Source organism: Rana temporaria, chromosome 1 (assembly GCF_905171775.1).
Source record: "Rana temporaria chromosome 1, aRanTem1.1, whole genome shotgun sequence".
Taxonomy (NCBI): Eukaryota; Metazoa; Chordata; class Amphibia; order Anura; family Ranidae; genus Rana; species Rana temporaria.
The window spans coordinates 398,091,386-398,116,016 of record NC_053489.1 but is presented as its reverse complement, the minus strand read 5'-3'; the positions used below and the strand labels follow the sequence as shown (position 1 = coordinate 398,116,016).

Below are 24,631 nucleotides of genomic sequence, written 5' to 3'. Positions count from 1 at the left end.
TTCACGCAGAGCCGAAACCAGAAGTGACACGGCGCCCGGGACAGCACCGCCCAGACATGAAGGAGAATGACCCAATGAGCGCTTGGAGGCGCAGTCAAGAATGCCACAGGGCATCAAAAAAACCCACAATTGAAGCGTCTTGCCTGCAATCATGGGACTGCATTGGCATGACGCTTTCATAGTGCATTGTGCCTGCTGCCCGCCCGAACACAGTGCACTTAAAAGGAACCATTTTTTTCTGTTTGGAATCTTGGCTGTTGTGCATCAAGATGATCCACACTTATGCTTTATATTACATAGTTACATAGTAGATGAGGTTGAAAAAAAGTCCATCAAGTCCAACCTATGTGTGTGATTATATGTCAGTATTACCTTGTATATCCCTGTATGTTGTGGTCGTTCAGGTGCTTATCTAATAGTTTCTTGAAACTATCGATGCCTCATGTTGAGGCCACCTCCTGTGGAATGGAATTCCACATCCTTGCCGCTCTTTCAGTAAAGAATCTTCTACGTGGTTTAAGGTTAAACCTCTTTTCTTCTAATTCTCTCAAGCGTCTCTTATTCAGAGAGAATAAGTTCAGTTTTCTTAACTTTTCCTCATAACTAATATCCTCCAGACCCTTTATTAGCTTTGTTGCCCTTCTTTGTACTCTCTCTATTTGTAGTACATCCTTCCCGATGACTGGTGCCCAGAACTGGACAGCATACTCCAGGTGTGGCCGAAATCATCTTATCTTGTTTATTTTACAGCGCTGTTACTTTTTTTTTTTTTTTGCAATAAAAGATATTACGTTTTGTTTGCATAAATGTATGCTCTGTCATGTTTCCCTTTTTTCTTCTTAACATTATTTTTGTTTCCTTTATATACATATCATCAGCCTTGAGCCTAGGTTCACATTGGAGCGATTTGTCATGCGATTTGAAAGATCAAATCGCAGGACAAGTTGCAGCCTATTGAAGGCAATGTCACTGTTCCAATTGGTGTCACACCGATTTTGCAGCGCCGCACCAGTTTGCAAAAGTAGTTCCTGTACTACTTTTGCCGATTTCAGGTGCGACTTCAATAGACATTTGTGCATGAAGCCACACAAATGTCTATCAAGTAGCACCTGAAATCATGCTGACCTTGCTACTTAGAAATCGAGCTACTTCAAGTGAAGTAGTGCGATTTCAAAATAGCATCAATGTGAACCAGGGCTAAAGGAGAATTTCTGGTATGGATATTTTATACATAGTTTCATTCGCCCAGCTTGACCCATCTTAGATTGGCATATACCATACCTTAAGTAGACACTGCTCCTCTGATCTCCACTTTCTTCTGTGTCCCATGCTGAGCAGCTGCCCTACTGAACTCTGAACACAGAAGGTCGGCCGCTCAACACCAGTGCCATTGAGAGAATGATTTGCATGTTTTGAATGAATGTAAAGTTTTCTCTGATTGGACAAAGTGGAGAGGCGGGTCAATAACTATGTATAAAATTGCCATATCTGGAATTATTCCTAAACTTTCATAAACTGATCTAAGTAGTGAATGCATTTATATGTTTGTTTTTAATGCTAGTTTAAAAAAAAAAAAAAAAAAAGGAGAAGATCCTGGAAATGCTTTAATCAGTTTATATAGTATATAAATATGGGTCCAATTCTGTATCCAATTACCAAACCAAATTTTTTCTGCTAGTCCCTTTGATCCTAGAAATATCTCTTTATAATGATTTCATTAATATAGAAGCTTGAAGCAGAGTAATGTTATCAGACAGGATCAATCTCATTTATTTGAGAGGCAGCTTTTCATTAGATAAGCCTTTGGCAAATGGTAATAAAACATAAGTAAGATCTTACGAAAAGGCTTAGGATTTATGCTACATAGGTCACTGCATTTCCAGAAATCAACAGGTATTTTCTGTTCTTGCTAAAGCTGTTCTTGGCTTAAAAAGAAAATAGCTACCATATATACAGTGAAAGTTTGGGCACCCCAGGTAAAAATTTGTATTAATGTGCATAACGAAGCCAAGGAAAGATGGAAAAATCTCCAAAAGGCATCAAATTACAGATTAGACATTCTTATAATATGTCAAAAAAAGTTAGATTTTATTTCCATCATTTACACTTTCAAAATGACAGAAAACAAAAAAATGGTGTCTGCAAAAGTTTGGGCACCCTGCAGAATTTATAGCATGCACTGCCCCCTTTGCAAAGCTGAGACCTGCCAGTGTCATGGATTGTTCTCAATCATCATCTGGGAAGACCAGGTGATGTCAATCTCAAAGGTTTTAAATGCCCAGACTCATCTGACCTTGCCCCAACAATCAGCACCATGGGTTCTTCTAAGCAGTTGTCTAGAAAACTGAAACTGAAAATAGTTGACGCTCACAAAGCTGGAGAAGGCTATAAGAAGATAGCAAAGCGTTTTCAGATGTCAATATCCTCTGTTCGGAATGTAATTAAGAAATGGCAGTCATCAGGAACAGTGGAAGTTAAAGCAAGATCTGGAAGACCAAGAAAAATATTAGACAGAACAGCTCGCATGATTGTGAGAAAAGCAATTCAAAACCCACGTTTGACTGCACGATCCCTCCAGAAAGATCTGGCAGACACTGGAGTTGTGGTACACTATTCCACTATAAAGAGATACTTGTACAAATATGGTCTTCATGGAAGAGTCATCAGAAGAAAACCTCTTCTATATCCTCACCACAAAAATCAGCATTTGAACTTTGCAAATGAACATATAGACAAGCCAGATGCATTTTGGAAACAAGTTCTGTGGACCGATGAGGTTAAAATAGATCTTTTTGGCCGGAATGAGCAAAGGTACGTTTGGAGAAGAAAGGGCACAGAATTTAATGAAAAGAACCTCTGTCCAACTGTTAAGCATGTGGGTGGATCAATCATGCTTTGGGGTTGTATTGCAGCCAGTGGCACAGGGAACATTTTACGAGTAGAAGGAAAAATGGATTCAATAAAATTTCAGCAAATTTTGGATGGTAACTTCATGCCATCTGTGAAAAAGCTGAAGTTGAAGAGAGGATGGCTTCTACAAATGGATAATGATCCTAAACACACCTCAAAATCCACGGGGGATTACATCAAGAGGCGTAAACTAATGGTTTTGCCATTGCCTTTACAATCTCCTGACCTCAACATAATTGAAAATCTATGGATCGACCTTAAAAGAGCAGTGCGTGACAAACAGCCCAGAAATCTCAAAGAACTGGAAGACTTTTGTAAGGAAGAATGGGCAAAGACACCTCAAACACGATTTGAAAGACTCTTGGCTGGCTACAAAAAGCATTTTCAAGCTGTGATACTTGCCAAAGGGGGCAGTACAAGATATTAACTCTGCAGGGTGCCCAAACTTTTGCAGACACCATTTTTTTCCCTGTAATTTTGTAAATGATGGAAATAAAATCTAACTTTTTTTGACATATTATAAGAATGTCTAATCTGTAATTTGATGCCTTTTGGAGATTTTTCCATCTTTTTCTGTAACGCAGGTATTCTAGGGCGCTATTCAAAATTAATGTTACCCCAGTGCACCAATGCACATAATGCACTTACGCTTTTGCATGCAGCAGCACACTGGTGTACATGAGCGCTTACACTTATGGAATACATTGCCACCTCTCCACTCCCAACTTTCTGACTGGACTGTAAAAGAGCAGCAGCAGACTCATGAGGTCCTCTTTCTGCTCACTCTCCTTCTATCAGGTGTTTTACCCTGTACACGCATTTGCATACAGCATACCTGATTGGCTCCCAGTTCTGCCCTCCCTCTTCCAGTCCCAAAGTGTGCTGCTGTATACATTTCAAAAGGCTGATACCAAGCCAATACATTTAATGATTTATTAATACAGACCAGCAATAATTTATATAAATTTGCTTGCAGTTCAGCTTAAAATCCAAAAGATCAATAAACAAGCAGTGATACTGGCAACTAGGGTATATAACCTGGGGTATATTTACTATATTTGGCTGTTAGCATGGGCGTTGCAGGGGTCACAATCGCAACCCCGCCCCTAGCTCCAGGGGGCCCCAGCAGCCTCCCTGTCAATTTATCATATCCTCTACAAAGTCCAGCTCTGATCTGCCCTAGGGCCCCACAGCCATGCTTCAGAGAACTGGGCTTCTACTTTGCCTTCCACAGTCCACACCCCTTCAATCTCATTGGCTGGGGAGAAGCTCCCAGATCAAAGTTGCACACCCCCCAAAGCCCCCTGACCACTCCCTCTGCCCTGGATACTATGCCCGGCTGCTGAACTCCTTTCCCATTCCATCACTCTATACTGTTCCTCTTCCGCAGGGCTGAAATCACATTCCTTTACAAAACAGCCAATTAGCTACAATCTGCACAGAAGGTATCTGCCTACTGCAACTACACTGCCGTTCTGACCAGAGAATTTCACAGGTCAGAAGGGCAACATAAAATCAAGAAATACCCTGTAAAGATTGACATACTGTGTGTAAAGAAATGTGATTTCTGCCCTGTGTAATGTGGGGGGGGGGGGGGGGGAGAGGCTCTATGCAGTGCTGGGAAGGGAAAGGAGCTCTGCCAAGTGACCATCCAGGGGTCCATGTCCTCTGATTCTCCAGCGGTGATCCCTGTCCTATGATTCTCCTGCAGTGATCCCTGTCCTCCGAGTCTCCAGTGGTGATCCCTCTACTCCGATTCTCCAGTGGTGATCGCTCTCCTCTGATTCTCCAGTGGTGATCCCTCTCCTCTGATTCTCCAGTGGTGATCCCTGTCCTCTGATTCTCCAGCGGTGATCCCTGTCCTCTGATGTAAAGAGGAACTCAAACTTCTTAAGCCACTTTGAGTATCTTGGCGTGCAATGGATGTATCTGCATGCACAGTGTAAGGGGTGGGTGGTAATGGGGGGGCCAGGTTAACTTTTGCACACAAGCTACACCTCTGGCTGGTAGGCTAGTGTTTACAGCAGCAAAGTAAGAAGGGAAACCCTAAGGGGATGGTTTAATAAAGGTAAATACACAGTTCACTAAACTCTAGGGAAAATTCCCTTGCAAAAATGCAAGAATATCTAATCATGTGCAAGGAAATAAAAAAACAGCAAATTGAAATTTCACCACATTTCCTACGCTCTGGGGAAAATGTCCTTGCAAGGTGCAACTTCCTTTTTAAAATGAACAGCTTGTTTACCTTTAGTAAATAACCCCCTAACACTTTTGTTTTATTTTTTAATTAAAAAAAGTTTTTATTTTACTTGTATAAGTTTATAAATCATTACGTTCAAACCAAAACATACATCGTCACTTATACAGGCTCTAAAATTATTTTACCATGATATTACATAATTCAAAGCATCAATAACACTGTTAAATGTGCATATACCAAACAAATTATTTGTAATATTTGTCAGAACCTGTATACCCGGAAAAAAAAACTTGTGTAAAGGGAAGGAAAAAATTTGAAAATAATTCAAAAAGCATAAATAATTTTCTTCAACAAAAATGAGTGGTCTGCCCTAACTTTGAGATTTGGTATATGTTGCTTTATATTTTTCTCTGCAAATTTGAGGAAAATTGCCATCTAAAGCACAGAAATGGAGAAACCTTGCTTTTCAATAACACAGAGTCATCCTACGCATAACTATCTAGAAGGTACATCTTTACATTCCTATATACCAGCTCTGATAAGCTGCCTACACAAAACTGTGTGATACAGAACCATTGTTCACAAGGAATGTCAAAGTCTGCATTCTGATTTGTCACTCACAATGATGGATTGCAGGTTCACACACTCCAGCAGGTTCCCATTGTCAAGTTTCAAAAGAAAGCTGCTAACCGTGTGTGTTTTTGTCTATGGTCAATGACAATGGTGCTTTGAAAAATCAAAACATTGAGTGCAATAGACAGTATACTGTTTATAAAATGTCACATCATATACCACATTTACAGTAATGTAATACATATTACAAAAATTGCTATGCAATCAGCAGGGTAGTGCTTTAACCACTTAAGCCCTGGACCTTTAGGCAGCTAAATGCCCAGGCCAGGTTTTGCGATTCGGCAATGCGTCGCTTTAACAGACAATTGCGCGGTCGTGCGACGTGGCTCCCAAACAAAATTGACGTCTTTTTTTCCCCACAAATAGAGCTTTCTTTTGGTGGTATTTGATCACCTCTGCGGTTTTTATTTTTTTTTGCGCTATAAACAAAAATAGAGCGACAATTTTGAAAAAAATGCAATATTTTTTACTTTTTGCTATAATAAATATCCCCCAAAAACATATATACATTTTTTTTTTTCCTCGGTTTAGGCTGATACGAACGCCGGAGGTGATATAGATGAAGGAATTTAATAGGTATTTACTCATTTTTTTAACAGAATCATTACACTATTCTGTCTGTCTACCTTGCAGACATTGGGCCAAATCCTCAAAAGGGATACGCAGGCGGAACTGCTGTTCAGCCAGCGTATCCCTGTGCCTATCTTTGGAACTGATCCTCAGAAGCAGGGGCCAAATCCTCAAAAGGGATACGCAGGCGGAACTGCTGTTCAGCCTGTGTATCCCTGTGCCTATCTTTGGAACTGATCCTCAGAAGCAGTTTTCCAAAGATAGGCAGAAGATCCGACATCTGTAAGAGACTTACACTGTCGGATCTTAGGATGCAGTACCGCATCCGCCGCTGGGGGCATTTCGAGTCGAAATGCCGCTTTGCGTATGCAAATGAGGACTTACGGAGATCCACAAAGCTTTTCAGCTTTGTGTTTTCTGCGTAAGTTTACGTTTGCATACGTAAAATTAGTTCTGCTTTTACAAAGTGTAAACTAGTAACACCTTGTAAAAACAGATCTTTTTTTCGATCGTCGCGTTTTTTTTTAAATTTTGAATTTTTTTTCCCGGCGCGTAACTTTTTTTTTACCCGACGCAACTTTATTGTCCCGTCGCAATCCACAAAGCCCGACGTAACGTAATTTCGCGCGCTGCCCGTTGGGAAAATTACGTCACGAGCATGCGCAGTACGGCCGGCGCGGGAGCGCGCCTCATTTAAATTGTCATCGCCCCCTGCAGAAGAGGACAGCCTTGCGCCGGAGACATTTAAGTTACACGGCCTGAAATTTCTAGGTAAGTGCTTTGTGGATCGGGCACTTAGGCAGAAATTTTAAGTCAGTGTAACTTAAATGGGAAAAAATAAGTTAGGCAGGATTTTTGAGGATTTGGCCCCAGTTTTCCAAAGATAGGCAGAAGATCTGACATCTGTAAGACACTTACACTGTCAGATCTTAGGATGCAGTACCGCATCCGCCGCTGGGGGCATTTCGCATTGAAATGCCGCTTTGCGTATGCAAATGAGGACTTACGGAGATCCACAAAGCTTTTCAGCTTTGTTTTTTCTGCGTAAGTTTACGTTTGCATACGTAAAATTAGGGCTGCTTTTACAAGGTGTAAACTGTTTACACCTTGTAAAAACAGACCTTTTTTTCGATCGCCGCGATTTTTTTTTAAATTAGATTTTTTTTTTTTCGCTGTATCTTTTTTTTAACCCGTCGCAATTTTTTAACCCGGCGCGATCCTCAAAACTCGGCGTATCGTAAAAACACGCGATGCGCGTCGGGAAAAATGACGTCACGGGCATGCGCAGTACGTCCGGCGCGGGAGCGCGCCTCATTTAAATTGTAATCGCCCCCTGGAGAAGAGGACCGCCTTGCGCCGGGAGAATTTAAGTTACACGGCCTGAAATTTCTAGGTAAGTGCTTTGTGGATCGGGCACTTAGGTAGAAATTTTAAGGCAGTGTAACTTAAATGGGAAAAGATAAGTTAGGCAGGATCTTTGAGGATTTGGCCCATTAATTTTAGGCCAATTTTTTTTTTCCTTTACAACCCCTTTAAGCTTGTTCAATTAACCACTTCAGTCCCGGAAGATTTGGCTGCTCAATGACCAGGTCATTTTTTGCCATACGGCACTGCGTCGCTTTTACTGTCAATTGCGCGGTCATTAAACGTTGTACCCAAACAAAATTGATGTCCTTTTTTTTCCCACAAATATAACTTTCTTTTGGTGGTATTTGATAACAGTTATCTTCCCCGGTGAAGCTGTATTCTAGGATTTGTTGTTCATCAGCATTTTGGACTGTATTCTATTGTTTGTTTGCGCTGAACTTCCATTTTATTTTAAACATTTGGTATTTGATCATCTCTGCATTTTTTTGCACTATAAACAAAAAAAGAGCAACAATTTTGAAAAAAACACGATATTTGGTACTTTTTGCTATAAGAAATATGAATTGGAAGCCTTCGGTGACATTTTAGTAACTATGTTTTTTTACTAGTAATGGCAGGGTTCAGCGATTTTTTTCGGGACTGTAACATTATGGTGGACAGATCGGACACTTTTGACACACATCTAACTGTAGGGGGATGGGACTGACTAGAGGAGATGACAGATCGTTGTTCCTAGCTAGTAGGAACACAGAATCTGTCTCTCCTCTCCTCACAGAACAGGGATTTGTGTGTTTTTACACACACACACGTCCCTGTTCTGGCTCAGGTGCCTGCGATTGTGGCCAGCGATCAACGCGACCGCCGGCCACATGTATCAGCACCCCTGCAGTGCAGCGGGCACATGTGTCTGCTAGCTCTGCTTAAAGGGCCTACAGACAGCTACGACGGTTCGTGGGAACACGCAGACCTGTCGCAGTATAATAATGGCGGTTGATCGGCAAGCGGTTAAAGTGGATGTAAACCTGATACATTAATTTTGACCTAGGCAGATATATCTGCAGTGTTTTCTCATCTCTCTCCAAAGCCGTAAGTCCCATGTTTCTCTGCTGCTCCGTTCTTCTGTTATCCACATGATAACTTCTGACAAGCTCTCCGACACTGGAGATAAAAGCAGCTGAACATTTTTGTCGGGGTGGGTGCTATAAATAGATTAGCAGGAAGCTTGTTTATTCACAGCACAGCTCTGCATGTTTTTTTCTTCCTCTGCCTATGTGGAGTGATGGTGTGTGCTTTTCCTGCAATCAGCTATTCTAAGGCTGGACACTAGAAGAAAGGTTCAGTGAGCTGCTGCATGCAACTCATTCCTTGGGGTCTCTGTGATGTTGGTTGGTGGTGGGGGTTCAGTGGGCAGTGACAGGGCGTTCTCTGTTTTGTCACTGCCCATATAGAAGACCACTGCTTCATTGGCAGCATACTCTTTCCCCCACAAGTTCATATAAATTCTAAGATTATTATTAATATTCTAAGATGCCAATCACCTGAGGGTGGTGGGACAATTGCAGGAGATCTTGAATGAATGAATGAAGAATTTATATAGCGCGGCACATGCAAACTAAATCGCCTCTGGGCGCTGGTTGTTCCTGTCTCCTTTGATATCAAAAGAGATGAGTTTTGATCTTTCTACTGAAGGCTAGGTGGTTCTCCTCCAACCGAATGCTGGTTGGTAAAGCGTTCCATAGTCTGGGAGTCCTGGGACCTTGGACCGCGAATCTTCTTTCTCCTTTGGACTTGTAATTGGCTTTCGGTATTTGGAGCAGGTTTTGGTTGGTGGATCGCAGAACGCGATTGGAGTTGTGAGCCTTTATTTTGTCGCATAGATAATGGGGAGCATTCCCATGGATACATCTATGCGTTAGACAGAGTGCTTTAAAGACAATTCTGTCTTTTATTTGCAACCAGTGAAGAGTTCTCAGTAAAGGTGAGATTGATTCCCATGGTTTTTTCCCAGTCTCAAGTCTGGCGGCCGTATTTTGAACGACTTGCAGACGAGCGATTTGGTACTTTGGGAGTCCGAGGTAGAGGGCGTTTGCATAATCCAATCTGGAGTTTACAATTGCTCCCACCACGGCCGCTATGTCTTCTTTGGGAATAAAAGGAGTGAGTTTGCGTAGTAGGCGCAGCAGATGGTGAGATCCGCTGACTACTGACCCTATTTGTGCGTCCATTGTCATGTAGGAGTCAAAGATGACCCCGAGACTTTTGACTTTGGCGCTAGGGGTGATGATTTTGCCCATAATGGGCGGGGGTATCCAAGTTGTTGCAGGTTGATTCATGCGCTTGGCGTGAAACAGGAGAAGTTCTGTTTTCGCTCCGTTGAGTTTAAGATAACTCTTTGTCATCCAGTCCTCTATCAAAGAGAGGCATGTCTCTAGATTGAGATGGTGATCCTTTTTGTTGCAAATGCGGAAATACAGTTGCGTGTCGTCAGCATATGAGTTATAAAGCAGTTTTTGGCTGCTAATGATTTTAAAGAGGGAACAAAGATAGATGTTAAACAGCACCGGTGATAGAGGCGATCCTTGAGGGACTCCGTGCGATACCGTGCGTTTCTCAGAAGTGAAAGTTCCCAATTTCACTGTTTGTGATCGGTTTTCCAAAAAAGAGGAGAACCAAGATACATCACCTTCTGCGACTTTGGCTATGTCCGCTAGCCGAGATAGTAATAGTTTGTGGTCTACAGTGTCAAAGGCCGCGCTTAGGTCCAGCAAAACCAGGAGACAAGATTCTCCTTCGTCTGCGGCCTCGAGAGCATCATCCCATATTTTGAGCAATGCTGTTTCCGTACCGTGTCCGGGACGGAAGCCAGATTGAAATGGATCAAGTAGGTTGTGGGTATCTAGATGCTGTTGCAGCTGTTGTACCACTACTATCTCCATGACCTTGGAGAGAACGTCTAGGCCTGTTATGGGACGGCGATGAAGTGGGTCCTTGGGGTCTAAGGTGGGTTTCTTCAAGATGGGTTGGATTATGCCCTCTTTCAGCTGGGAGGGCACCATGCCCTCCTTGAACGAGTGGTTTATAAGCTGCGAGATAGGAGGTGCCAAGATTTCGGCGCATTCCTTCAGCAGTTTGGTGGGGATGATATCATTTGGCGCGGTGCTGTTTCGCAGAGTACCGATGATATTTTTAGTGGCATCGATGGAGATGGGTTCTAGTGTGAACTTTCATGATTGTGGTGATTTTCTGTGGGTGTTGTGTGAGTAATTGCAGGGGGGGGTGAGGGGGGTATTGTTTTGCTGAATGCTTTCCCGGATTCCCTCGATTTTATTAATGAAGTAATCCGACAATTCATTGCAAAATTCTTGGGTGTCAGAATTGGGGGCTTCAAGACAGACAGGATTCATGGTCTGAGTGACCATCTTAAAGAGTTCGCGGGGGCGGTTTAGGGCGCTGTTGATAGCCTTGGAAAAATAATTTTTCTTGGCTTTGAAGATTTCTTTATGATATTTTCTTGTTGTGGCCTTGTAGGTGATGAGGTTTTCTTCTGAGGAGCTTCTTTTCCAAGCGGCTTCCGCCCTTCTGCGCTCTTGCTTCAGTAATGACAGCTGGTTGTTAAACCAGCTTGAGGTATTTTTTCGGATGCAGGTTTTCCGTTTCGGCGCTATTAAGTCGGCTGACTGTAATAGGGCTGTGTTTATGGCATCCAGTGTTTCTAAGGTCGTTTGATGAGGTTGAATTGTTTTTACTTTTTCCCTTAATGTAGTTTTGAAGAGTTCCGAATGGAGCTTCTTCTGACATCTAGTCCAGTGTGTTGTCACTGGTTTTGATGTCTTTGTTAAGGGGGGGATTTTGGAAATTCGGAAATTAATTGCATGGTGATCTGTCCATGGCAACGGTTCATTTTCCAAAATGTTTATTTCCAGATTTTGCCTGAAAATAAGATCGAGTGTGTGACCTGAAGTATGTGTGGGCCCACATACTAATTGCTGTAACCCTAATCCTTCCAGGTGGTCAATACAGGCGTCGGCAACGGGGTCTTGTGAGGAGTTGGCCCAAAGGTTGAAATCCCCGAGCAGCAAAAGGTGTTTGCTGTTAAGGGTGTAAGTGGAGATAAAGTCTGTTAATGATGGCAGAAACTGCGATTTTGGGCCAGGCGGTCTGTAGCAGAGTAGAATACGGACGGTCTTCTGGGAATTTGTTTGTAGTTGCAGAGTAAGGGTTTCCATGAATGGAAGGGGGTTTTGAAGGACTGGTTTAGTGATCGCAAGGTGAGTCTTGTAAATCACCGCCAGGCCTCCTCCTCTTTGCCCTATTCTGTTTTCGGTTATAATATGATAGTTTTCAGGCACCAGTTCTCCCAGAATGGTGTTACAGTCGGCTGTGAGCCAGCTCTCTGTAATAAAGAGGCAGTCTAAATTGTGTTGTAGAATGAAATCATGGATTTCTAGTCGGTGTTTTACTGCCGATCTTCAATAATCGCTCAATTCTTAGGGCTTTTTTGGTAATGGCTGGTAGTATTGCGGCCAAACGCCTCAGACCCCAAATAGTTTCGGCAGAATATTGCAATTTAACCATGGTCGCCAAGCCTCAAGGGGGGGGGGGGGAGTTTATTCTGGGGTGATGGAGAGAAGATTAGCTTAATCTTCCCTTCTAGCTTGGTCCAGAGGAAGGCAAAAAACCCTGGCCAAGCTGTGCCAATATGCTGTGGCCGGGGAAAAAATTCCTTCCTGACCCCTTAACAGGCGATCGGGTAAAGCCCTGGATCAAGTTCAGGTTGTATTAAAGGGGGGGGTGGGAGTGAGGGGTATTCTTATTGCTGGGTGTAGCAGAGATGGCCACCGATCAGGCAGCAGGATTCAGGCTGGGGGCTAGCTTTTGGTGGATCGGTTCTGCTGTGTACTGTTCGGTTGTTGCACATGGAGAACAGGTATCCTTCAGGGGTAGGGGGAGGGGGGGCCTCGGGTCAGTTTGGTGGAGATAGAGGGGTGTGGGAAGCGTTGCGCCGCTAGGCCGCGGGTGAAGCCGCGGTCTTTCCTGGATCGCGGCTGCCGCGGTTCTCTGCAGGCCGGCGCGGATGTCCGGAAAAGCGCTGAAAACGGCCGGAGGTTGAGGCGGGGAGGTGATGGGGGGGATGCCTTGATGGTACTATGGGGGTGTAGAAGGGGGGGTGAGGAGAAGGGGAGAGCCAAGCTAAATAGTTTGCTGTGGCGGCTTGTCCTGAAAAGGACGGCCGCCAATGATCCTAATAGATGGCCCTGAGAACAGGGGCTTACCTGTAGGTTTCCCTATGGAGGAGAAGAAAAGGGAGCCAGGGGACGTCAGGGTAGGCTGGGGGAAGCCAGGTGGAAGTCTGCGGCAGGAGATCTGACCAGCAGAGGCCGGGGAGAGCGGACAGCAGTGACAGGGGGAGGATCAGGCAGGCTGGTGGTGGAAACCCTGCCTGTCTGGCTCCAGGAGCCGTACGTCCTACTGCTAGGTCCGCACGCCGATTACTTCCGGAGCTCAGTTCTAGCCCTGGGGAGGAGTCACTCTTTCAGACTCAATCCTGAGAGCAGGAGAAAGATAATGTGTCTTCACAAAGGATATGCCCACTGAAAACGGCATTGATGTAAAGACTGAAGCGTGTCATTCTATAAAAATGATGGGAATGTTACATGACTGGACCCAGTGCACTCTGTATGTGTGAGTGCATGGGATAGCCATTCAATAGCTCTTCAGAATCATCTGGAAGTCTGCTTTAAAAATATGAAGAACCCAAAAACTCCCCACATCTCTCCACATGAATGAGCAAGCAATACATAGTCATTCAAAAATGTTAACAGAAAATAAACACACTGGTTACTTTAACAAGCCCTATATTTAAAAGCAAATCCATTGTCAGTCATGCCGTCCAGCAATGCAGATCCTTGTCAATCAAAACGAATGATGCATTGCCCAGCAAAGAAAAGGAAACTCTGACATGTCTGTTCCCAACTGAGACTTGTGCCAAATGGCAGATAGCAGGCTGATAGCCAAATAAAAAAAAAGGAGCAGGGCTGTTTGGCTAGATGGTCATTGACCAAATAAGCCACCATTTCCACCCATTTGTTTACATTAGGCTGTCAGCAAGGATTTACAGGATGGTAGCTGAATAGACAGGCCTGAAATGACACTGGTTGCTAGGAAATTGGCTGCCTAACAATCATCCAGAACTGGAAGCTGTCACATTTAGCAGCTGGGGGTTTGATTACTAGTTGGATGAACACGTTATTTTGTTTGTTCATTCCCTGAACAGGGAAAGTTTAGACTAAGTTCAACTCGATATTTTGTTTGTTCGTTCCCTGTTCCCTGAACAGGGAAAGTTTAGATTCAACTCTGAACCTAAAACTCATGCCCATCTAAAATAAGTCTCTTCTTTCGGACTAAATATTAAATGATTAACTTTTTGCTTAAAGGGGTTGTAAAGGTAAAAAATGTTTTCCCTAAATAGCTTCCTTTACCTTAGTGCAGTCCTCCTTCACTTACCTCATCCTTCGATTTTGCTTTTAAGCCTAGGTTCACACTGCTGCGAATTCAAAATCGCGGTAAAATGCACGATTTTACCGCGATTTCGCCGCGATTTTGCCGCGATTTCGGCCGCAATTTAATGTAAATCGCGGCCCGAAATCGCAAAAAGTAGTACAGGAACTACTTTTTGAAATCGCAGATGCAGGGTCGCACTGATTAGGACAGTGCCATTGCCGACAATTGCCGCCGATTTGAGATGCGATTTGACATGTCAAATCGCATCTCAAATCGTTCCAAATCGTACCCAGTGTGAACCAGGGCTAAATGTCCTTTTCTTTATCGTACATCACGGGACACAGAGCTGCATATTCATTACTATGTGGGTTATAGAGTCTACCTTCAGGTGATGGACACTGGTGTAATCAATTAAACAGGAAGTTCCCTCCCTATATAACCCCTCCCCTACTGGGAGTTCCTCAGTTTTTTCATCAGTGTCTAAGGTGTTGGTCACGAGTTAACATGTGCTCTTAGGAGCTCCACTGGAGGGATCCATGCTGGATGTAAAAAGCCTCCATAAATCCGGATCCGTCCAAGGTGCTTCATAGCCAAAGTGGACGGTACCCGGGCCTCGGTACGAAGAACGAGGTTTAGCCTATAATGCCTCTCTGCGGAGGGCTGGATCCTGGGTTCCAGAACTTTGTGCCTTCTAAGGACAAAATGTTTTTTCTGCTGCCAGGGTGCTATATAGGTCCAGGGGTGTGGTGTTCCTGCCATGGACCCCGGTCCCTGAAGGTCTAGGACTATACCCACGGTGAAGGGGGAAGATTGGGCCTCTTGCTTGGCAATACCCTGCAGCGTGGAAAGGTAAGAGAGGGACCTACGGGACTTGGTTCGACAGTAGGTCTTCTGTAGGGGACTATGGGTCTCGCCTATATTATGTTTTTATGCATGGGCAATGTAAACCACAATGTCTTTTGAGACGGGATGGCTCAGGGCACCCATATACCTCCCCTAGCCGGCATGTAGCCTGGGCCACTATGTCTGTTCAGACAGGATGGCTGTAGTACCCATATATCTCCGCTTGAAGGGGCTGGTACATAAAAAAAAAAAAAAAAATGCCCTTAATCCTATGCAAAGCATTGTCTTCCATGAGTAGCTGCAAGTCTTATCTGTTTTTCCACTACTATGGGCAGTAAAAGACATGCCTGATGTTTTCGCTTACCATGCTTTCCAAAGACGGAAGCTTAAGTGTTAGCTGGTCTATTGTGCGTCCCACTTCCTCAGCTTCAGGCTCTACCATGTCGCACGTGCTCACCGGCTCAGTGCAGTCGCAGAGAGGGCTCTTCAAAAAGGCCCAGACGTCAGAGCTCTGTAAAGCTAGGGGGACACAAACGCAAGCACCTTGTGTGAGTTGGATACAGATTCATCTAAGACGCCTACTCCGCATCTAGCTGTGCAGATTAGCAGGCATTGTTGCTGCCAGACTATGTTCAGCTGTTGATGCACCTGGGTTAAGCTCCTCTGCTTTTAGCTTAGGACTTTGGTCTCCCCATTGAATAAGGTCAGGGGTAGGAATATAAAAAGGAATCGCCACCTGAACCTGGTGGCCCCTTATTCTCCCCTGTAGAGACAGCTCACAGATTGAGCCATCAGACCTGTCAGGCAATCAATGCAGCCTCCCCCAACATTGCAGCCACTCTGCATGTGTTTTGTTTTTTGCATCACATTTGTTGTTCTACAAGAGGTTAACTGCCATGTTCGCAGCATCCTCACAAGAAGCAAAAAAAAAAAAAAAAAAAAAAGCAGGGTGTGTCCCTTTTTCCTGCTTTAATCCTTAAACAAAGGGATTAGAAGAGCTGGGGATGAAGGTTCACGGTCAGAGGACAGGAGACAGGAGCTGCAGCCTAACGAGGAGAAGCTATCAATAGCCCTACAGGTTCTGATTGCACCTGCAGTCTTTTCAGAGATTCATGCTGCATATAATTTCCCTCTGCCTACTCGGCCAAAGCCTCTATCTTCTCCTTAGAGTGTAAAGAGAGGTTTTCCTATAGGTGGCTAGTAAGACCTCCATATGGTCCTCAGCCTGGTGTCGGCTTCAGGCTAACCAAATGCACATCTGAGGGATGCACAGTTGCTGGTACACATTGCTAACGTCTCTTAATTGAGGAAACGCACATCTTCAGAGGATAACTTCCTTTTTACCAGTCCGCATGTTGCATAAGATACATGAGTTTGGAATGCATGTGGGATAAAAACAAGTAACAAAGCATGTTTTATTGTGGATCGCATAAGGATACATGTTTCTGTCTGTATGGTGTTGCATGTTTGTTAGAGTTGCATAGAAATGCTTGAGTGCATAAAGATGCTAGTTACCTGATCACTCAAGTCCTGGATTACCCAAGGATATTGGGTCACACAGAGAGACTTGTTTCCACAGAAAGGCCTAAAATCGCATAAAGACGTTTGTATGTATAAAAATGCTGGATCACACACACATGGTTACCTGATCACCCAAATCCTTGATTACCCAAGGATGTTTGGTCACACAGAAGTGGTTTGTTTCCACAGAAATGCCTAAAGTCGCATAAAGTTGCTTGGATGCAAAAAAGATGCTGCATCACACATGGTTACCTGATCATCTGCGTCCTGGATTACCCAAGGATATTTGGTCACACAGAGAGGCTTGTTTCCACAGAAGTGCCTAAGTTCGCATAAAGATGCTTGTATGCATAAAAATGCTGGAATCACACATGATTACCTGATCACCCAAGTCCTTGATTCCCCAAGGATATTTGGTCACACAAAGAGGCTTGTTTCCACAGAAATGCCTAGAATCGCATAAAGAGGCTCGAAGGCATAAAAATGCTGGAATCACACATGATTACCTGATCACCCAAGCCCTTGATTCCCCAAGGATATTTGGTCACACAAAGAGGCTTGTTTCCACAGAAATGCCTAGAATCGCATAAAGAGGCTTGAAGGCATAAAAATGCTGAATCACACATGATTACCCGATCACCCAAGTCCTTGATTACTCGAGGATATTTTGGTCGCACAGAGAGGCTTGTTTCTACAAGAATGCCTAAAGATCGCTTAAAGATGCTTGAATGCAAAAATAAGCTGGATCACACATGGTTGTCGGATCAACAGCGTCCTGGATTACCCAAGGATACTTGATCACATAGAGAGGCTTGTTTCACAGAAATGCCTAAAGTCGCATTAAGATGCTTGAGTGCATAAGGATGCTGGATCGCACAGGGGTGCTTGGTCACACAAGAGTCCTTGGTCACACAAGGGTTCTTGTCCGCACAGTAGTGCTTAAAATGCATAAGATGTTGATCGCATGGAAGATGCTGAATCGCATAAGGATGCATGATTACTTTAAAGTGGTACATGGCGGCCTAATTAAGCAATACAGGATTCCTTGTGTTTGCATAGAAATACGGGTCTGCATGGGTTCATGTTGCACATTGTTGCATAACACGTTTATATCGCATGCTTGCTTGCAAGATGCTTGTTCCAGAGCACACATGCTATATGCATGTTTTTCTTAAAACATATTTATATGAATTCATGCTTCCAGGAACACACGCTGCCATGTACACACACTTCCATTGAGGCATATGGCTTTAACACTTGCCACATACACACATGGGGAGCCAGTTGCATATGTGTTTATTTACTTGGGTCTGCAGAGGTTGTCTGCGTTTCGCAGGGGAACAGCACTATCTCCAGTTGGTGGTCTTGCCCTTTTGGGTTAGCCTCCGTGCCTGGGTTGTCAGGGTGCTAGGGCCCGCCTCTAGCAGGTCTGTAGGCCCAGGGTATAGCAGTAATGGCATACCGAAGCAAACTCCTGCTGATGGGTCAGTCAGTAGCATGGCTGGACCTAAGGGTGTCCAGCATGGTCAAGTATCTGGAACTCTAAAGATACATTCTTTCATTTGACAAGAAGCTGGGTATGTTTGGCACAGTCCAAAAAGAGTTTTTTTTTTGGCCTCAGACAAGACCATCGCTATAAGAAAACTGGTCTATGTGGTCACGGCAAGGAACAGTTCCTTACTTTTGGCCTTTTGATTAAGGCACTAGGGAAGATGCTGGCTTCATTCAAGACAGTTCCCTATACTAACTTTTATTCAGGGCTGTTATAAACAGTATTTTGTCGGCCTAGAAAGGGTGGATCTTGACCTAGCATTATCCAAAGAACCCGGTCCCAGAGATATGCTGGAATTCCTCTTGGTGATTCTTAACTAAAAGGGTTTGCCAGGTCAGGAAGAGACCATGGCCCAGGGGAAGTAGTCAAGCTCCAAGGGAGCCTTATCTGTCAGCTAGAGCTACCGATGGAGCATCTGGCTTAGGGGCCTGAACGTTCAGGTGGCAGGTTGGTTCTGTCAGAGTACAATCAGACTATGCCATACTAGTGATTTACTTAATTTACCAAGGAGGAGCTTGTGCCTTGCCTATTGGCATTCGTCATTTCATGAAATGCAGAATTGGCAGGCGATTCGCTGGAGCCGTCAACGAGTGTCTCCGGGAGAATGACCTCTACACCCCGACTGTTTTCCTGACCAAATGTCACAGAAATAGTACCCTGTACATAAGATGTATTGGCGTCCAGGCTCAACAAGAGATTGAACAGCTTGGGGTCAAGGATAAAGGATCCACCCGCATGCGGGGCAGATGTGTTTTAATCCGAGGGGGGGGACCAGTTGTCACTGGTTGTGTCTCTCCCCCCAGTGCCGCGACTTTTGTGGCTTCTATGCAACATTTAGAGGAGAACGGAAGCTGGCCTGATTACTCCGGCATAACCCTGACGACCTCTCGGTGCAGGAACAGTAAGGGTGGTAGTAGAGGACCCACAGTCCCTTACATCTTGTCCAGGCCTACTTTGCAGGGGGTATTACATTCTGCCTTGCAACAGGTGAATTAATGGTCTGGCTATTATAGACCACATTCTCGAGGATCGGGGCTTTCAGAATCAGCGGCAATTCCCTTGATTCATACAAGAGAGCTGGCCTCCAGGGTCAGATAGCCTACGGTCTGGAAGGCCCATGTTCCTGGTGTGAAACCAGATGGTGGCATCCGTGGAAGTTTGTCAAAGGTAAAATTCCTGCCTTCCTACATTTGGAAAGGAGACGGAGCTAGCCTTAAGTTATATCAAGGATCCGATCTCGGCCTTGCTTCCAAAGGTCGATTACTTCACACTCTTTGGTCCGGGCTGTTATGCACGTCACCCCTTGTATAAGTCCACCAGTTAGGTCGCCCTTGTGCTCGGAGGATTGGCTCTAGTTTTGTCGGCTTACAGGGTCAGCTCCTTGGGCCGATGCACCATATTTCCCTTCATCCTTTAACAAGGGAATTGGTGTTCTTGGTTGTGGTAGCCTCCAAGAGTTTCAGTATTGGCAACTTTCTTGGTATAGAGCCATACTCAATTATTCTTACAAGTAGAGTGATTTTCATCCTCACCCAACCTTATTTACTAGAAGGATCTAGTATTCATTTGAATCTAGATATTCTTACCTTCCCTTTTTTCAAAACCTTGTTTCACGGAAGGAAAGGTTATTGCTTTTCTCTCAATTCAGATGAGAGCAGTTAAATACCTATCTGAAGGTTTCAGATATAGAAAGCTGACGTTTTTATTGGGCTGCCAGAAGACCCTAGATGGGCAGGCAGTGTTCAGGTCAGCTATTAAAATGGTTACACTCTCTCTCTCGTTGGAGTAAGAAGGGTCTAGGCCTATCTGAAGCGGCTGCTCGGATACGGAAAACTGATGTTGTTGCGCTACCAGGAGGCCCCAGGAAAGGGCAGGCAGCGTCTAAAATCAACTGTTTTTAAGGTTGATTCATCAGGTTATTATTCAGGCTTGTGGTTAGAGTAGGATTCCCCCTGTTTTTTTGTGGGGGTGCTCCCTACCAGGATGGTAAGCGCTTTATGCGCAATGCATTTCCAAGCCTTTATGACGCAGATTTTCAAGGCCGCAACTTGGTCATCTGTGCTTACGTTCACTAATTCCTATCAGGTGAACATAAGACGGCAAGAGGATGCAACTTTTTGGAGCAGTATGCTGCAGGCAGCATTATAGGTCCTCACGTCTGATGGCGGTCTGCGTTGTTGGTGTCTCCCTCCCCTCAGTAAGCATTGCTTTGGGACATCCCACATAGTAATGAATATGCAGCTCTGTGTCCCGTGATGTACGATAAAGAAAATAGGATTTTTATAACAGCTTACCTGTAAAATCCTTTTCTTGGAGTACATCACGGGACACAGAGCTCCCACCCCTCTTGTTTGGGGATATTGGGACACTTATTGCTTTGCTACAAAAACTGAGGAACTCCCAGTAGGGGAGGGGTTATATAGGGAGGGAACTTCCTGTTTAATTGATTACACCAGTGTCCATCACCTGAAGGTAGACTCTATAACCCACATAGTAATGAATATGCAGCTCTGTGTCCCGTGATGTACTCCAAGAAAAGGATTTTACAGGTAAGCTGTTATAAAAATCCTATTATTTCTTCTGAGAAATCCTCACTTCCTGTTCTGCTTGTAACTACACACAGTAATGCAAGGCTTTCTCCCTAGTGTGGAGAAAGCCTCTTGAGGGGGGAGGGGGCGAGCAGGCAAGTCAGGACACTCTCTACTTTGCAGATAAAAAAAGGAGCTGTGTGTTAGTGGGCGTCCTAACACTCCTGCTCGCCCCCTCACCCCTCAAGAGGCTTTCTCCACACCAGGAAGAAAGCCTCGCATTATGGTGTGTAGTTACAGACAGAAGAACAGGAAGTGAGGATTTCTCAGAAGAAATAAGGACATTTAAAAGCAAAATCGAAGAATGAGGTAAGTGAAGGAGGACTGCACTAAGATAAAGGAAGCTATTTAGGGGAATTTTTTTTACCTTTACAACCCCTTTAACTACTTGCCGACCAGCCACCGTCATTTTACGGCGGCAGGTCGGCTCCCCTGCGCGAGAGCCCGTAGTTATACGTCGGCTCTCGCGCAGGCCACTAGGGGCGCGTGCCGCTCGCCCCCGACTCCTGTGCGCGTGCCTGGCAGGCGCGATCGCCACCGGGCACACGCGATCGCTTGTTACAGAGCAGGAACCGGGAGCTGTGTGTGTAAACACACAGCTCCTGGTCCTGTCAGGGGGGGAAATGCTGATCTTCCGTTCATACAATGTATGAACGGAAGATCAGTCATTTCCCCTAGTGAGGCCACCTCCCTACAGTTAGAACACACCCAGGGAACATACTTAACCCCTTCCCCGCCCCCTAGTGTTAACCCCTTCACTGCCAGTGGCATTTTTATAGTAATCCAATGCATTTTTATAGCACTGATCGCTATAAAAATGCCAATAGTCCCAAATATGTGTCAAAAGTGTCCAAAGTGTCTGCCATAATGTCGCAGTACCGAAAAAAAAAACGCTGATCGCCGCCATTACTAGAAAAAAAAATATTAATAAAAATGCCATAAAAATACCCCCTATTTTGTAAACGCTATAACTTTTGGGCAAACCAATCAATAAACGCTTATTGCGATTTTTTTTTTACGAAAAATATGTAGAAGAATACGTATCGGCCTAAACTGAAGAAATTTTTTTTTTATATATTTTTGGGGGATATTTATTATAGCAAAAAGTAAAATAAAAAATATTCTTTTTTTTTTTAATTGACGCTCTATTTTTGTTTATAGCGCAAAAACTAAAAACCGCAGAGGTGATCAAATATCAGCAAAAGAAAGCTCTATTTGTGGGGAAAAAAGAACTGCCAATTTTGTTTGGGAGCCACGTCGCACGACCGTGCAATTGTCAGTTAAAGCGACGCAGTGCTGAATCGCAAAAAGTGCTCTGGTCTTTGACCAGCAATATGGTCCGGGGGTTAAGTGGTTAAGCAATTTAAAATGCCATTGTTGAGCATCAATTTGAAGATTACCTCTACAGTAGCTGCCAGTAATCTTTATGTACAGTAAGAGGAAAGAATATCGTATTATTGAACAAAGCCACAGCAAATTCAATTTCAAGCAATTTAGCAGCCTCTGTCCAACATTTTAGAGCTGCTCCAGGTTCATTTTTATAAATACAAAACTCTCATAAATAAATTACCCTTTCTTTCTGATTTTCAGCTTCAGCAAGCTGTTTTCTACATCCTGTAGTACAGCCATTCTGCTCTTCAGTTTTAGGATAGGCTTCAGCACAGGCTAAAAAGAAGAGAAAACAGATACATTTTAAAATGTTAATCTTGACCCAAATGTAACCCCCGAATGGTATGAATGATGACTATTGTAGCACCCTCTTTGATAGGCTGCTAGGATGATAGGTAAAGTTAGTTCTTTTTGGCTCCTCTGTAATCAATGAAGCAGCTATTGTTTTTGTTTTTTTTTTGCTGTACTGGAACTCACTGGTTGCAGGTTTAACTGTTTCACCTTGATTTCTAGAGGCTCTCAGAACATAGGGTTTGGGAGAGTCAAATGGACAGCTTGAATATTTTTTGTGCTACAGCCAATCCCTGGGAGGTTTGCCCAGTATGTGGCAGGGTAGACTATAAATAATCTGGGTCTGGAGAAGCTGGGTTCTTGTTTAACAGCTACAGGGGCTGCTGCCCCTTCCATGGAGGCAGCTCTGCTGGAGTTTGTTGATGGGGAGGGGGTAATCCTAAAAACATTGGAGTTAATTAAGTGACTTTACATAAAGATTTGGTCTGGAGAAATCACTGAAGAGTTCCTGGTAGAAACCAAAAACTGTATATCTGTCCTGTGGGTATTAATCTTTCTCTCACTGAAAAGTGTCCGATGGGAAGCTGGGAACTGTGAAGTTGTTCTGTGACATAGAGATGTTCATTGGAGACTGGGGTATGTTTAACTGTCCTGTGACGTTGCGAGTACTGACTGGTGATAAGTGCCAGTGATAGCTCTCTCTGAAACAGCTCTTAGCCCAGGTTCACACTGAGCTGCGGGAATGATTTCAGTCCTGCATGTCAGTCCTGATTTCGGCCGCGATTTCAGAGACATCTGTACGGGTTTCTGCACAGTTGTCAATGTAAATTGCAGCCTGAAATCTCAAAAAGTACAAAAACTGCTTTTTGAAACCTGTGCAGCGCCACAGATGCGGCGTTGCACCGATTAGGATGGTGACATTGACGGCAATTGCAGACGATTTGACATGCTTTTTGACATAGTTACATAGTTACATAGTTAGTCAGGTTGAAAAAGACACAAGTCCATCCAGTTCAATCACAAATTGTCAACCTGTCAAATTGCATGTCAAAGCACTCCAGTGTGAACCAGGGCTTAAAGGGTCTCAGTTCTGCTCATTTCCCTTTGTCCCTGGCATAAAGACTGTATAAAGAAACTTAGCCTAGTGAAATGTTTCCTCCTGTTACAATTCAGTATTTGCAAAGTATCCCATACTACCTTAACCCCTGTCCTGTTCTGCAAGCAATAAATTATAGAAAGACAACACTATAGACTGTTTATTGGAGCAAGAGTGAATAGACTGTTGTTTGGGTGATTGGTGGCCTCTGCATTGTTTGGGGGAGAACCAGTTAAAATCAGCGGGTCCTACAGGGCTAGCGCTACATATGGCTTTCATCATCTGCCAGATGTAAAATTATACAGTACATAAATAGCAAGAGCAGAATTATAGCATGATGTAGCTTTGCAGCAACATATACAATGCCATTATTAAAGCTATGTATTGTAAAACTTGTAGGTACTTTTATACCCCGCCATGTTGTTTAAGCTATTAACACTTTCACTAGAGCATTGCTTAAAAGCTTAAGAATAAGTAAAATATAAAAAATGCATAGGAGCTAATTAGTAACTAACCAAAACATTTGTACTCCAATAAATTACATTTTACTTTATTCCAATCATCAAAGCAGGTTATTAAAAATGCAAGTTGGTACTAGGGACGTAACTGCAAATCATGGGGTCCCATGGCAAAATTTAGATGGCAACCTCTCTCTGTCAGGCCCCGTACACACGGCCGAGGAACTCGACGTGCCAAACACATCGAGTTCCTCGGCCAGTTCAGCCCTGAAGCCGCCGAGGAGCTCGGCGGGCCGAGAGCTCCCATAGAACAACGAGGAAATAGAGAACATGATCTCTATTTCCTCGTCGAGCTCCTCGTCGGCTTCCTCGGCCGAAAGTGTACACACGACCAGTTTCCTCGGCAGAATTCAGCCAGAAACTCGGTCGGAAGCTGAATTCTGCCGAGGAAACTGGTCGTGTGTACGGGGCCTCACATCTAGTACTGTCAGCTGTGACATAACTATCATTGATCATAACAGAAAGTATGCCAAAATGAAGGACAGGTAGCAGGGGAACTGACAGTATAGTCATTATTTTACTAGGAATCAGTTTTTTTGAAAGGTGTCAAGAAATGGTGTTGATAACTTTTCTCATTCATTTTCAAGGTAGCTGTTTTGTCCTTAGTAGCTTACCAGATCTTATATAGTGTAAATGTTAACACCTCCCACC

At 44.0% G+C, this 24,631-nt stretch overlaps 1 protein-coding gene across 2 annotated transcripts in view; it reads right to left on the bottom strand.

Moving 5' to 3' along the window:
- TMEM59L (transmembrane protein 59 like) overlaps positions 1-24,631 on the bottom strand; it is a 101,741-nt gene that overhangs the window by 19,146 nt on the left and 57,964 nt on the right. For both annotated transcript variants that reach the window (XM_040322914.1, XM_040322923.1), the window contains exon 3: positions 22,257-22,351. In XM_040322914.1, coding sequence (XP_040178848.1) covers positions 22,257-22,351 — 95 coding nt within the window. The remainder of the gene's footprint in view (positions 1-22,256; positions 22,352-24,631) is intronic.